Source organism: Leuresthes tenuis, unplaced genomic scaffold (assembly GCF_036924035.1).
Source record: "Leuresthes tenuis unplaced genomic scaffold, fLeuTen1.0.hap1 SCAF_20, whole genome shotgun sequence".
NCBI classification, from domain to species: domain Eukaryota; kingdom Metazoa; phylum Chordata; class Actinopteri; order Atheriniformes; family Atherinopsidae; genus Leuresthes; species Leuresthes tenuis.
The window spans coordinates 8,012,739-8,027,347 of NW_027325374.1; the positions used below are offsets into that span (position 1 = coordinate 8,012,739).

Genomic DNA, 14,609 nt, shown 5'->3' on the forward strand with positions numbered 1-14,609 from the left:
CATAACACTTTTTTCCCCTGGCCGTGATTTGGTGGGAAAACAAAGACAAATCTGTGCCACTACTCCTCAACAGGCTGACTTAGCAGCAGGGGCTTGAAGAGGGCGCAGAGCTGATGGTTATTTCTGGAGTGTATATCAGAAAGCATCCCCTCCTCCGTGGTGCGCTTGAGACTGACATAGCAAGTGTTGAACACAAGGGAGGAGGACGGACACACGTACACACAAAACACGCTCACACTTTAGCCCCCCTTCCACCCTCTGACGCAGCATTACAGTGTAAGCAGATGAAAGCCAGCCACCCCCCCTGCCTCCTAATGGGTGGGGTCATCATGGAGAGCAAAGAGAGGCACTTATTGATACTCGCAGAGTGTGAGGAACTGAAGAAAGGGAGATAGCGTCTCAAACACATACACAGTGGTCTGGGAGCTGCTGGGATGGTGGCAGAGGAGATTGTGGTGTCCCTCTCAGGTGGAGCCCCGTGGGGTTTCAGACTTCAGGGAGGAGCAGAGCAGCAAAAACCTCTACAGGTGGCAAAGGTACAGTAAAGAGAATAAATATATGTATATATACATGTGTGTGTGTGTATAGGTGTGGTTTACTGCAGGCAAGACATTATGCAACTGTTAGAATTGTTGAGGACTTAATGGTTGCTCTCGTGGTTTTCAGTGTTGTAATCTAAGCTTTCATCAGAAACTCCAAATTAGATTAATTAGTGTCTTCCTGCACTGGTGTCGCTATGAGTAGAATATTTGGTGCTTGATAACTAAACTGAAGTACTTTAGTGACTGAATTATGATGTCAGTACAACTTTTACTTTGTTCTAAGTTAAAGCAAGATTTACCTGTTCGAAGGGCAAAGTAAGTAAATTAGAAAAACTGCAACCTTTCTGCCAGAACATAAGTATTTTCATTGCTTAAACTAATGAAGTTTTCACAAATTAAGGAAACATATGCTTGTTTTCTTGTCTGGCAAAATCTAACAATTTAATCTAAGCTTCAGTTATCTTAATGAGATTTTTTATAACCTGCCTCTTAGAAGAGAGTTGATACTTGAATCCTTGAATCTGTCGAAACTATGAAGCTTATTGATGAAGTATGAAACTGAAAAGAAATCTCATATATGTTACCTGTAACAGGACACATTTATTTTTCTTTGTGTTTAGTCTCAAGATATCTGTGAAGTTGTGGGTATGGTCTCTAGAAATGTCAAATTCTATTGTTTAGTTGGCCAAAAATGTTGTTTTTCTTCAAGTAATATATATCACCCATGTTATTAGTTTATTTGCAGTACTTTATAGCAGTATAACAGCAGTGGTTTGTCATTGTCATTTGGTCATGGCCCAGTTCAATTTAACCATCACCTGTTATAATTGAGTTTCTCGGTACAGTGTGAATAGAAGTTTGGGGGATGGTCTTCACTCACATTCCATCACCTCATCCTGAAGGCAAGCTGAAGCAGAGATTGGAGGGGGTTCTTTGAACTGGGTTGTAAATAGTACAAGAGTTTGCTCTTTATGATATATAATTTAAGGGCAGGATATTATATATATATAAATATATATACTGATCTGCAAACAGTCCTGTAAGTAGGAAATTCACCTCACTTACACTGATGATAAAAGTTGGACAGTCACTTATGAGCTATAAAATGGTTGCACGAGTGGTTCTGGCACCAAAGGCCCTTCTTTATCCGGGATTTTCAAGCAGAAAAGGTCACCTCAGTTTGGAAGTTCTATCAGTGTGGGTGCTTCTACTTCTTGTCATTTGGGTGTGGGTTTATATGGGGTTGAACATAACTCAGATAAGCCTGGCTTGGAATGGAGCGCAAACTGGAGGATCAGAATAGCTTTAAGAGGAGCTGGAAGCAGAGCATGGAAAAAGGCCGACCTCTTGTTCACACGCAGACATAGATGCACACACACGCGCGCAGACACGCTCATACCTTCTGTTTTCTCATTAGGCTCTTAATTCCAGTATTATGTGTGTGTGTTTTTACGTGTACATATTTCACAGCACAGTCGCGCCTGTCTCTCTCTGTCTGTTGAGGAATGTGGTTGATTTTCTGCAATGTTTTATTTTGGGAATGTGGGGGACATATGGTGAGTGACAGAAATGCCCCCTGCTCCCGACTGGTGATGCAGCTGTTCAAAGCCCCTCTTTCATGGTACTCGCTCGTGCTGTTTGTGTATGTGTGCCTATCATTTTCTCTCAATGGGAAAGAATGAGATAGATAACTCGTCCTTGCCTTATGGGTGTGGCAGTGACTGGGTCAAAAGATAGCCTTCTGATAACTCTAAAAATTCCAGTAGGTACTTGAACGCACTCAACATTTTTACCTTTGACGGTGATGAAGTGTGTGTATTAGTGTGTATGTGAGGGAACAGATGGGGTGGCCTTATCTTCTACTTTTAGAGGCGACTGTAATGTAGTGGACAAGAATGTTCACCTTTTAATCTGTACCCACTATCCCCCACCCCATACTTCCTGAAAGGGCCCTATGACATCATCTCTTAGCGACCTTCAGCAGCTGCATGACTTCAGAAGTTATTCTGTTGCAGGGACAGCTATGGCTGCCACTAACACAAACTGCCTAACTTACACTATCTTTTCAGAACAAGCACTTTTGTCTATTTAGGTGAAGTGCTCCTTCTCTCAATTGACACCACACAGCAATACAATTTAATTCTATAGGTTGTTAACTCTCACGATTTCTAATTTCAGACATATTTCAGTTGCCTTGGCTGTGTTGATAAAAAAGGACACTTGTTTAAATTCTACAGGAAGAAAAATGGTTTTAAACATCTTTTGTATATTAAAATGTGAGCGGAGGTAATGATACAAAGGCCATGACTTAACAGGGTTGAAGCCAGGGAACACATATAGCTGTTTCAAATCTTAAACTATATTCATCATAAATTGTTCATTATTTAAAAAGCAACAGAATTTCATTTTCAAGTAAGACAAATTATACAGTATAGTGGAAATTTTGGAAATGATCTTATCAGGTTAATTGATTGATTTTACTTCTTCAACAATAATGACATATTTTATTAATGGATCCTGATCTTGATGTTCTGTTTTTCTAATTTACAGGAATTAATAGAAATCAACTGCAAAAGCAACAGATTTGATCACCCTTTGTTCATACATTACTGTGAAAAAGTCTTGACCCGCCTCTCATTTATTTAGGACAGGAAATATTTGCAGGGATTTATCGAAACATGTGAAAACCTTAATGGAAATTCAGTATATAAGGCAAAAAAAGAGTTTGAACAAGTCTAACCAGCTTGAAAGTGAATACTTGGTATGAGCACCTTTATTCTTCAACACAGATCGAACCCTCTTAGACAAGCTTTCCTGTAATCTTTTAGTAGTCTTCAGGAATAGTTCTCCAGGCATCTTGAAGGATTTCTTTTTCTGTTTCTTAAGGACATCACTTTCAGATACTGTTCATATGATGTAGATAGTTTTTTTTAGGCCTGACACTTCTTCTTTTGTCCTCCAGTTGTCCAGTTTCCTCACACGGCACACCATGCTGATATATGTCAAGTTTTCGGCTGATAGCTCTTTAGGAATCACCTCGCTGATGCAAAAATACAATTTTATGTCTGTCAATCTGTGGTGTCTAAATGCAACTACAGAACTGATAACTAATTATGCATATTTGAAACAAGCTGCTAATAAAAAAGTCTTAAGATAATAGAGAGATAAAGATAATATTCCAATTTGCTCTTTGCTAGGTTGTGTGTCATATGTTGACACAACGCCGGTTCATCCCCTCGGATAGATGCATTATAATGCTTTAGTGAGTCATAGGTTAGTATTATGTGGCTCAAAGAAAAACCCTCTTGAAAATGGTCAATCAGCCTTCCGTTAAATATTGCGATCCAACATATGGTTATTAAAATATACATACACACACATATATATATAAAACAGAGTATGTAATAGAGATAACTGTAAGTGTTTATAGTATGCTCAATTAGGACAGTATATTAGATTTGTCTAATGGTGGCCAAACAGTATGGATGAGTTAATTAGTCTCACAACCTGAAGGAAGACACTGATCCAGTGAATAAAGCAGTGGATCTCCTGCCAATTCGGTCTTTTAGTATCCTGGGGATCGCTCACCTCTGTCAGATAGCTGATGCTGTCTGGTGGAGCTGTAGCAGTTTGATCTGCCCTTACTTTAACAGCTTGATTTTCTTTATAATTAATTTTTTTTATTTGTAAATGGTGCCCTGTGATGGACTGGTGACCTGTCCAGGGTGTACCCTGCCCAATGACAGCTGGGATAGGCTCCAGCCACCCTGTGACCCTAAACTGGAATAAGCGGGTAAAGAAAATAGATGGATGGATTTATAAATGGTAAGTAAGAACTCACGTGGTATATCATGCAGAAAACAGAGAAGGGGAGGCCAGAAATAAAAAGACATATCATTTAAGACAGGTGGTTCCCGTCAAAAGGAATTAAAAGAAAAACAGAAAAAAAGATGGGTTGATTTTTTTATCAGATAAGAGTAAATTGTAGTGGAACCAGGGAAATGTTATCTGTTAGACCAATATGTTTGTGTCAAATGTTCCCATTTTAGCCTATTAAAGGTGCCTGGTTGGATTCTTTGTTGAACACTGGAAAACTGCACAAACTTGTGATGTGCCTTGGATGGGACTTGGTTTTCATCTCTATTAGTTTTCTGAACTAGAAACAAATGTTAATGTCCCATCCACCCCTGTCATCTCTTTAGGTACGCAGGCGCAGCAAAGCATGTCGAGCTGGACTCAAGGAGCATGACGAACTGGTTGCCATTGGTGACCACATATGTGCAGAGCTCAGTCATGCTCAGGCCATGAGCCTCATAGATACAGAGAGCGCCACGCTGAACCTGAGAGTTAAAAGGTCAGACACCCACAAAGCTGCAGCACATGGCCTTATTATATCATACAAACTGCTTCATGTTCTGCATTTTCACAGCTTGTCATCTGTTTGTCTCCAGGGCTCCCTCTGGATTCCACCCCTCATCTTACGCTGGTTGCTCTGTATCACCCCAATCTTCCGCTAGGGTCCTGTCTCCTCCTGCAGTCCCCCCGAGATCCAGCAGTTCCACCCTCCTCTCACCCACAGAGATATCCAAGGGCATTACATCCCCCCCGGACAGTGAGGCTTACTACGGAGAAACAGACAGCGATGCAGACACACATTCTCACACTCACCAGAGACGGCAAAGGCGCACACCTCCCCATGCGCGCTCACCTTCACGCTATGACAATCAAGAAGAGGAGACTTCAGAGATGAGCGGGTAGGTGACACCTGAAGTTCCCTGAAATCCCAATCTGATTTGGATCTAAAGCCAAGATCTTGTACATCAGATTAACAACCAAGGAAACTTTTCATTACATAGTTTACACATTAAAATTGATAAAATTTGTATTGTTGTGTCATGTTGTGTCTAAGATACGAGAGTGCGACAGATGCAGGAGTGACCATACAGGGGCAGTGGAATGGTCAGTGCCTTGTTGGTGTCCCTCGCAGAGAGCTCATCTATGTGCCCCCTGAGACAGAGTGGACCACTCCTGGACACACACCACACACTCCAACCCCTCACACACTCACCCCGACCCCTGATCAGGGGGCAGTTGATGCAGAGGGAGAAGGAGACAGCGGTTTCCAGGAGGCAGGGGCCTGCACTGTCCTGAACTGCCCACCTTTAGTGTCTCCAGAACGGGCTAAAGAGGCTCTGAGGCTGGGCTCTGGTAACCATCTGGTGCCCATGGTGGGCCCACAGCAGACCCCTGTAAGTGATGAACTCTCCACCACGTACATGGACAAAGCTCGACAAGCCAGTGAGTATATATCTTGATACAAATCTTGAAACAAATCTACATAATTTCAGGAATTTTGTTATATTTATTTACAATGCCAAGTAAAAACATGCCTGTTTGTGATTTGCAGTTGTTGAAAGCTACTCATTCACATTACTTAACACAATATCATTTACTTTCTTAGGCCCTGAGCAATAAATGGTAATTTACTCATTGGAGGTAGCACATGTTGCACAAATCTCCTGTATGAAAGGTACTATCTCCAGTAGGGGTCCTTAGGCAAGACCCCCTTACCCTACCTGTAAGTCACTTTGAATAAAAGTGTCTGCCAAATGCATAAACCTAATCTTTTGAATTAAGCAGCTTAAAACTCAACGTTGTGCTTAATTAGCTCCCCAAGGTACACAAAGTAGATCAGATGAACAGGTTGTTGAGAAAAATGAAGAGGACACATACAAACACACAGACAGATTCCTTCTGTCATTAGTTTGATTTTTAAACATTCCTTTAGACTCTGAAGGCATCAGATGTGTGGCCGTAAATCTTTTGCAAGATCACCCTCTAGTGGTCATTTCTTGTTCCTTAGGTATCCATTTACATTTACAAGCTGCTATTGATGTGGTGAGATATACCAGATACGGGCAGAGGCATTCAACCTCCTCCTCTTCCTCTCTTGGGTCTCCTGAAAAAGCAGTTTGTCTCTTCTGTCAGTATTCTGAGCATTTGCCTCAGTGGTTGTATTTATAGCTTCTGATTGAAAGGCTGAGCTCGACCCTCATTTACAGACCAGCTGAAATAGTTGTTTATGAGTGTTGTGTTTGAATTAATGTGTGTGTGTTTAGGTGAACTGTGGTATGGATGTGTTTCTCATCCTTTAAACTGGCCTATGTATTTAAAAAAAAAAAACAGTTAAAAACTTGACCAGACACTGTGAACTCATCTACCTTTTGCTCTTAGAAGATGATATGACATCTAATAGGCTGGGCAGTTTGATTAAACAGAAAGATAGTCAATATACTTTAAGAGGGAATAATGTAAGGGGTGACATGGATATGAAGTTAGAAAATGTGCATCAAAAGTGTAAATATGAAAGTAGAAAATAGAAAATCAAAAAGTCTACTCAGTGGAATTTTTAATTCCTTGATCTTTTCCTGTTTTTTTGTGAAATGCATTAGATTGTTCTCTTCAGGTATCACAACATAAAAATTAACATGCAGTCCAACGAGAAAAAAATGAATTCAGTGTGAGTTACTTTGATTAAAGCTTAGTTTTTAAGTTGGCATGATCTCCAAAATGCTGAACCACCTGTGAACTTATATAGTTCTACGCATTCTCTGTGGTTAAATCATCATTTCATCAAAGGATGACAGCTTATTAAACTGAATAGCTAGGCACTGACTGCATTCTCATTTCAGATATGCTGCAGTAATGAATGATCTGTCATCAGAAGACCTGAATGACTTTACCGTAGGATGAAGGCTTTGCTATAGGACAAATGAATGCTAAGGTGTCCAGGGAGCTGCCCTTTCTCATGTTACTAACACACAAACAGACGTCAGCTTTGCATATGGGATTGTCAGCTCTGCTGATACAGAGTTGTGTGTCTGTTTGTGTGGTGTTTCTCAGGTGTGAGGTGTCAGCAACAGAGAGCGGCACATCAGTGGAGAGTTATGGATGCACTTTCCACTATAACCTATAACTGGCTTTATGAACTCATACATACACAGGAAGAGACACACGCACACACACACACACACACACTAAGTGACACTGCTGTCTAAATATCCTGTGGTGAGGGGCTCTTCCCCTCTTTGTGTGTGTGTGGGCAGAGACGGGACAGGTGTTTGATGCCTGTCAGACAGATGGACAGGAATAGAGGTTGACATCATGTGTTAGTTAGGGCTGCTGGATACAGACAAAGGTCTTTACATGGGCCGTGCCCTGTGAGAGGAGCAGGAAGACAGACACTAAACGGGTCCACGCTCAGAGCAGATTTGGACTCTGTTAGGTGTGTGTGGGAGGGTCTGAGGGAGGTTAAGGACACACACACACACACAGTTGTGAGATGAGGGACCTCACATCTCCTTCAGGTTCAGACATAGGTGGACACACAGTCCCACACACTGTGTATGCAGGTAAGATACACTCTTACATAACTTGTTTTGCATGTGGATTTAAAGCAAAATCAGTTATTTCAGGATAAGAGGATTGACCTTTTATTTCAAAGGATTATCTCATTTCTGTAAGCATTATAGAGAGTTGGGTATTGTTTGCCACTGTTGTATCTTACTGGAAAGATCATGCCAAAATGACAGACTCATTGATTATTTTAAGAATTTGTGCTGCAAAAAACAATTAAAGAAGCTCATACTGAGGTGTTTTTTTCAGCATGATGAGGTTATATTTCTCAATCAACATGTGGACCAAACTTTAAGAATATTTGTAATTATTCTAACTCTGTTGGTGGCTTAGCTATAGAGACAGAAGGGGATGATTTGTTGCAATAACACTTTAGTCCAGACTGATTAGGGTGACAATTACGACCATTTGGGATTCTCAGAGGACAAAAAACTTCTTTTTAATGCTACCACAAAGTTGACTGTTTCTTAAATAAATGACATCATTTGCATAGTTGGCCTTGAAATAAAAAAGTAAGAAAAGAAATAAGAAAAGTTAATTCATGTTCTCGTCAAGATGAAATGCAGTGAGTGCACTGGTGATACTTTCAATATTTAAAAGAGTCAAAACTCTGTGTGAATAACAACATTCCCATCAGCCTCACATGTCCCTGTTTAACTCTAATGATAAAACATGTATCTAACTAAAATGTGCAAAGCTCCTTGCAAAATTACAACCATAGAGCTGAAAAAATGGTTGTGAATTCTTAGTAGCTCTATGTACAACCTCTTTAGATCAGGTTTTCTAGGTAGTGCCATTTTTTGCGGCAGAACTATCTAAACTTTATGACCAGCAGTTTGATATTAGGGTGTAATGTTTTCTCTGTCCTCTCCCACCTTTGTTCTGCCACTTTAAGCTCCACTTCATTAGAGTGATATAAAATAGCAAGATGTGTTTTTGCAGAGCCTGCATCAGCCTATAGCTATGTCAACAGCATTTTCATGTGAGGTGAGCCAAGATACTAAAAAGACTCAAATAGCCTTGGACTAAGCAGATATACAGAGAGTGCTGGTGCACACACACAGTGGCGATTCCATCACACCAGAGGACATTATATGGGCTTGCATTTATTTTCTAGAGACTTAGTTAAAGGAGGATTTTGATGCTTTTGTTTTGAAAAACGATCACCACAAGAGGGAAGAGATTTGTTTCCTTTCAATTACTCCTGGATTCTTTTGATTAAGATAATCATCCATAATGACAATAAAATACTAGACTTACAACTAAAAATAAGGAAAACCTAAGATAATTTTGGTCTTTCAGCTGATACTGTGCAAGTGGGTCACGATAACAAAGCTAAATTTATATGTGTACAGTTTATATTATACAATTAGGTCACTATGAGAAAAATGACAAACAGTCCAGAGGAAGAGTTGCAAGTTCCACATCAGATTTCAGCTCTTAATACCCAAACATATCTCCAGAGAAAAAAAGAAAAACCAATATTCAATCATTTTGTAATCAAATATCTTTGCTCCTGAACGAGGTTTCTGGTGATTGTAATATTCACTTGCCAGGAGCTTTCAATGTAACTTTAATTAACGTGCTTTTCATTAACTTTTAGGCCAGGAATACACTTGTTTTTAATCAAAGATATACATGTGTATCATTGCTGCCTCATGTATCCAGTATTTGTATGGAGCATTTTGTGCATGTTCTCAGAAATGAATGCGATGCGTTCACAAGCTTTGATATGTAGGTACAGGTAGGGGCAGTGTAGAGCTAAATTTGACTGGTTGTAAGGTCATTCATGTAGGAAGTTTAGAAAAGACGCTTGTACAGAAACTATGCAACTGGTAGCATCTTGACGATGTATCTTTGCCACTGCACAGTGAAATGTATGCTTATCAAAATAGTTGGTGAGATCCGAACCTGAAAGAAAATGTTGGATAAACAGAGTGGGGATGGTGCCGAGGGCATGTTGTTTTTCTGGTCTGAGTCATCTGGTGTGCTCCCCTAGTGGAATTCTCTGGTAACAGGCGTAATCTGTGAGCAATCACACCCATGATGGAGGAAGTTGCTTACATGAGCATGTAATTAAAGATTACTTACTGTTGGCTCCAGGATAGACTGGACAGTACAGTGCCTCACATGCCATCTAGTGATACAAGGTGGTATCATAGTAAGATGTGGTCCGTTCCCAAAGTATTACAGTGTAGTGTATAACATAACCATTTTTATATATGTTTTAGATATTACTTTTTCCAATTCTGTTGATAGCTGTGGTTGAATTTTTTATATGTAAAACCACTAAGTCCCCAACTTTATTTCAAATTCAACTTTCGTCTAATCTTAATGCAACCTAATATATCAAAAAGTCTACAACCTGAAATATCACGTTCCCACAATATGACTCCTAAACTGATTTAAGATTTAAACACACACATACACACACAAACATATATATAAATATCTCTCTCTCTCTATATATATATATACATACACAGGCTCAATTTGTGAAGGACAGACACTGTGATCTAACCTTTCTGGAGTGTATGACTCAACTCTGGAGAGCAGCAGGAATTCTTTGTTCTAAATCCACAACACATTCTCCTGTCTGTCACTAATGCTCACTGCAGCACATCACAGAGATAATACCACACAAATTTGACACTAGACACAGTCGGTGAGAGTTGTCTCACTGTCATGCTTCCGTTATTTGTCACTTAGTCCTTGTTTTGTATTAATCAGAACTCCCATCATCGTTTCTCTGTTGTGTTCCTGCTTATTTCAACACGTTTATTTTGGTCTTCCCTTTTTGTTTTGTCCTACCTGTCTTGCAGAGCTGCAGCGTGGAGAAAGCGTGGTGGAGAAACAGGTTAAGGAGGCTCGAACTAAATGCCGCTCTATTGCATCCTTGCTGACTGATGCTCCCAACCCCAACTCAAAGGGAGTTCTTATGTTCAAGAAACGCCGGCAGAGAGCCAAGAAGTACACACTGACCTGCTTTGGCAAAGCTGAGGGTGACAGAGGAGGGGAAACAGAAGGAGAGACTGAGGAGGAAGGAGGTAGTTCCATCCTAAGTGGCTCAGAAGTTGATGAAGAAGGATTCTCAACATCTTTTGACCCTACATGGGATTCTGGTTATCTTGACCTGCTGGACAAGAGAAGCTCTGCCTGCCCATCAACCACACCAACTACACCAACCACACCAACAGCTAATCACAGTACAGAACTGGACATCTCGGTTCTTCAAACTCCTCGACTTGGGACTTCTGACAGTCAAAGCCCAGGGTTGGAGGTCTCAGGGTTTGAGAGCCTAGCCAATCACGGCTCAAGGCTGGAGAGCAGCATCACAAAGCCGCAGTTCAGTAATCACTCTGCACAAATGTCTCCTCCAGCTGTCGCTCTGACCAATGGCGGGTCGGTAGCTGTCAGTCGGGCCAATGTTGTTCTGAGTCCACCCTCTCAGACACCCCTTCGAAGTCAAAATGGGCACCATGGCAACCCTAATTCAACTCCTAACCCTGACTTTAGTTCAAGCCCAAACACAGACTCGCACAGTACCACCAGCTTCAATGCTAATCCAAGTGTCCTAAACCGTACTGCACGCCCCTTCACCCCTGGCTCGACCCCATCTCGTGCAACTGTAACCTCTGTGATGTTCCGCCCTCCCCAACCCAAACCCACAGCCATAACCATGGCGACCAAACCTGTGGCTGCAGTATCCATGGTGACTCTCTCGCCTACTCAACACCAACCAGGGGCAGATGCAAGGAGAGCAGTGTCTAGCACCTCTCTCTATATCCCTCCAAGAAATAACAACAGCAACACTCCCCCATCAGTTCTTTCACCTCCCTCCTCCTTGTATTCTACACCTTTCTCTCAGCCTCCTTCTGCAAATCCACAAACGCATGCTTCGCCTTCAACCCTGCTCTCACCCTCTGCTGCTCAGGGTTCTCTGGTTTGTCCATCACCTTCCCAGCCCTTTTCCCCTCCAGCTCCTCCGCCGTACCTCTCTCCTCCTGCTCCCAGTCATCCACCTCCCTACACCTGCATTTCAGCTCCTCCTGTTTCCCCTCTCAATGACCCTCCGGATCTGAACCAGGTCCCCTTCCCTGCTCCTTCTCCTTGCCAACCCACTCTATCTCCATCCATTCACCCTTACATCAACATGACAGGTGCAGTGACTCCTGCATCCATGGACTCACTTTCAACACGTGAGCAGCGCATTTCGGTCCCAGCTGCTCGCACCGGCATCCTGAACGATGCCCGTCGTCGCAGCAACAAAAAGCCAATGTTTAGTGCGCTGACAAGCAAAGATGTCTCTCCAAATCCTGACTTGCTGAACATGGTTCAGACTATGGATGATCGCTTTGGGAGAACCCCAGGTGAGTCTGGAGCTGCACCCAGTGGTGAGGCTGGGCATGAATCAGGGCCTGAAGAGGACTGGCTGAGGCTGGGGGCAGAGGCCTGTAACTTTATGCAGGCTCAGCGGGGACCCAGGCCGCCTCCCATAGCTCCCAAACCTCAAGCCCCTCAGGTGCCGCAGCTCGGGGGGAAAGGAGGTCAGCTGTTTGCCCGCAGACAAAACAGGATGGATCAATATGTTGTTGAACGATCTCCATCTGCTGTTGCAGCACCTTACTCTCCTGCACAGACACGGGAGCCCTCACCCACACCTTCACTTCCTTCTACCTGGAAGTACTCATCCAACATCCGTGCTCCACCCCCCATCAACTACAACCCCCTCCTCTCTCCCTCCTGCCCTCCAAAGGCCCAGAAGAAACCTGAGGTGACAAAGGCTGGGAAGGCTGCACCTAAAGGGCAGAGGTCAGGCATAAAGCCTGTGGACATTATGAGCCACCAGCCATACCAGCTTAACTCCTCCCTATTCAGCTATGGAGGCGGGGTTCCTCAGGACACTTACAACCATCAGCAGCAGAGAGGAATGACAGGTGGTCCTCAGAAGACAGCACGAATCTATGAGGTAAAACGGTTCTCTACACCCCCACCGATGGCCACAGAACCCACCCTCAAAGTTATTGTTCCCCGATCAGCTACAACCCTTGGAGAACCACTGAGGCGCTCTGATGTCATGTCTCCTCAGCCAACTGCTGATTCCACCCCCTACCAGCACCATCAGTCTCCACCCCAGCCTTACCAGCCCCAGTGGGCCACTTCTCCTCTGTCTTCCCCAATGCCTCCTGCTCCTTCGGCCCCTCTCCCTCAGCTCCCTACCTTCTCCTCTGCTCCTGCTTCAAACCCAGTCCAGCTTCCTACCTTTTCTCATCTTCAGCCTGCAGTTGCTCCGCAGGCCAACAGGCAGTTTAAAAGTGCCCCAGATCTTAGTCCCCTGGGCCCTGCAGGTGCCTCTCAGCCAGCGTCCAGCAGCACTCAATCCTCCAAGGTCCCCAGGCCAAGGTTCAGCACTTCCAATCTGGGTCTGCAGCCTTGCGTGTGGCGTCCTGGATCCACTACGCACTGAAAAGGTCCTTGTCCGGACATAATAAACCAAAGCTCTGTGGGATTTTTAAACATATCCATGTATTCTTAGATTTTTTAATATCATTATTCCAGGCTGCAGCAAGGGTTTTATCAGTCACGTTTTATCACAAAATCTGTTTGGATTGGCCGCACATGTAGCAGATTTTAATATTTAATCTTGTTTGCTCTTTTATACAACACATTTGGTTTAATAGTTATGAAAGGGAACACAGTGTTTGAAGATGGAAATTTCAGCGTGGAGACCTGGGTAATATTTGAGAAGGGGAAATAAACCACACACTGACAGAGCAGAAAGAGTTGGCAGGGAAAACTGATATAAAGTTCTGTAAATATAGACCAGAATGATGAAGTTTAAACACAGAAAAAAGAGGAACAGAGGATGTGTAATGATACGACTGCTATGAGAGAGATGTAGCTGAGGATGGGAAAAAGATAAACAAGAATGAAAGATAACAGTAGAAAAAGTTGGTGCAGATTTGACTTACATATCATTACAACATCATATTTCAATAGTAGTTTTACTATCAGCATTTAGCTGTTAGTAAAAAATATATATTACATTCTATATTATATCAAAATATTCTAAGGATTTGTGTTTGATGATTAATCTTTAAGCGTGTGCTTTATTATCTGCTGTTTTTAATAGAAGAAAAGCCTTTTACAGTAGACTTGATTTCTCATCTGTTGATATGAAACAAGAGAAGTAAAACAAGTCTGTTTAGCTGTGATTCTTTTCCACAGAGACATGCGGATGAATAAAAATAGACATGACTCACCTCAGCTGTCATTATGTTTCTCCCTGTGTCACCCACGTCACCACCCGCTTCCACACCGAGCTCCAGTATCTCCTCCCCCTACCAAAGTTTTTTCTTTTTTCTCCCTTCTAAGAATTTACACTCTTCGAGCAGTTATCTCCAGATTCAGACAGTTGCAGATCAGATTCAAAGTTAATCATTTCATAAAATGGTTTTAAATGGTAGTTTCAACTTTTACCACATGGAGGTACTGTTGGATTTGTCATTCAGACTTGTCACAGCTCTACACTTTACAGCTTCCTCCCCATTTGCGTCTCTCATTAACATTTAACAGTTATGCCCATATGGCACTTTTATTTATTTTTTTACATCTTAGCTGTAAATGCAAAGAAAATTTGACATCCAAACT

At 42.2% G+C, this 14,609-nt stretch overlaps 1 protein-coding gene across 2 annotated transcripts; it reads left to right on the forward strand.

The window, feature by feature from the left end:
* Positions 1-322: 322 nt before the first annotated feature.
* On the forward strand, positions 323-13,892 carry LOC140278357 (synaptopodin 2-like protein). Of its 2 annotated transcripts, none has more exons than XM_072373340.1 (5): positions 323-536; positions 4,745-4,896; positions 4,994-5,296; positions 5,452-5,840; positions 10,781-13,892. In XM_072373340.1, the coding sequence occupies exons 1-5, from the start codon at positions 435-437 to the stop codon at positions 13,423-13,425; spliced, it is 3,591 nt and encodes a 1,196-aa protein (XP_072229441.1). In that variant the 5' UTR covers positions 323-434; the 3' UTR covers positions 13,426-13,892. The 2 variants fall into 2 exon arrangements, with proteins under 2 accessions (XP_072229441.1, XP_072229442.1); XM_072373341.1 differs by having other exon boundaries at positions 5,060-5,296.
* The last annotated feature ends 717 nt before the right edge of the window (positions 13,893-14,609 follow it).

Bases quoted from the DNA above. Each gene is read 5' to 3' on its own strand.
- LOC140278357 (XM_072373340.1), top strand. From the start codon at position 435: ATGGTGGCAGAGGAGATTGTGGTGTCCCTCTCAGGTGGAGCCCCGTGG. The intron at 4,897-4,993 runs GTCAGACACCCA...GTTTGTCTCCAG, and splicing joins CTGAACCTGAGAGTTAAAAG to GGCTCCCTCTGGATTCCACC. The intron at 5,297-5,451 runs GTAGGTGACACC...GTTGTGTCTAAG, and splicing joins GAGACTTCAGAGATGAGCGG to ATACGAGAGTGCGACAGATG.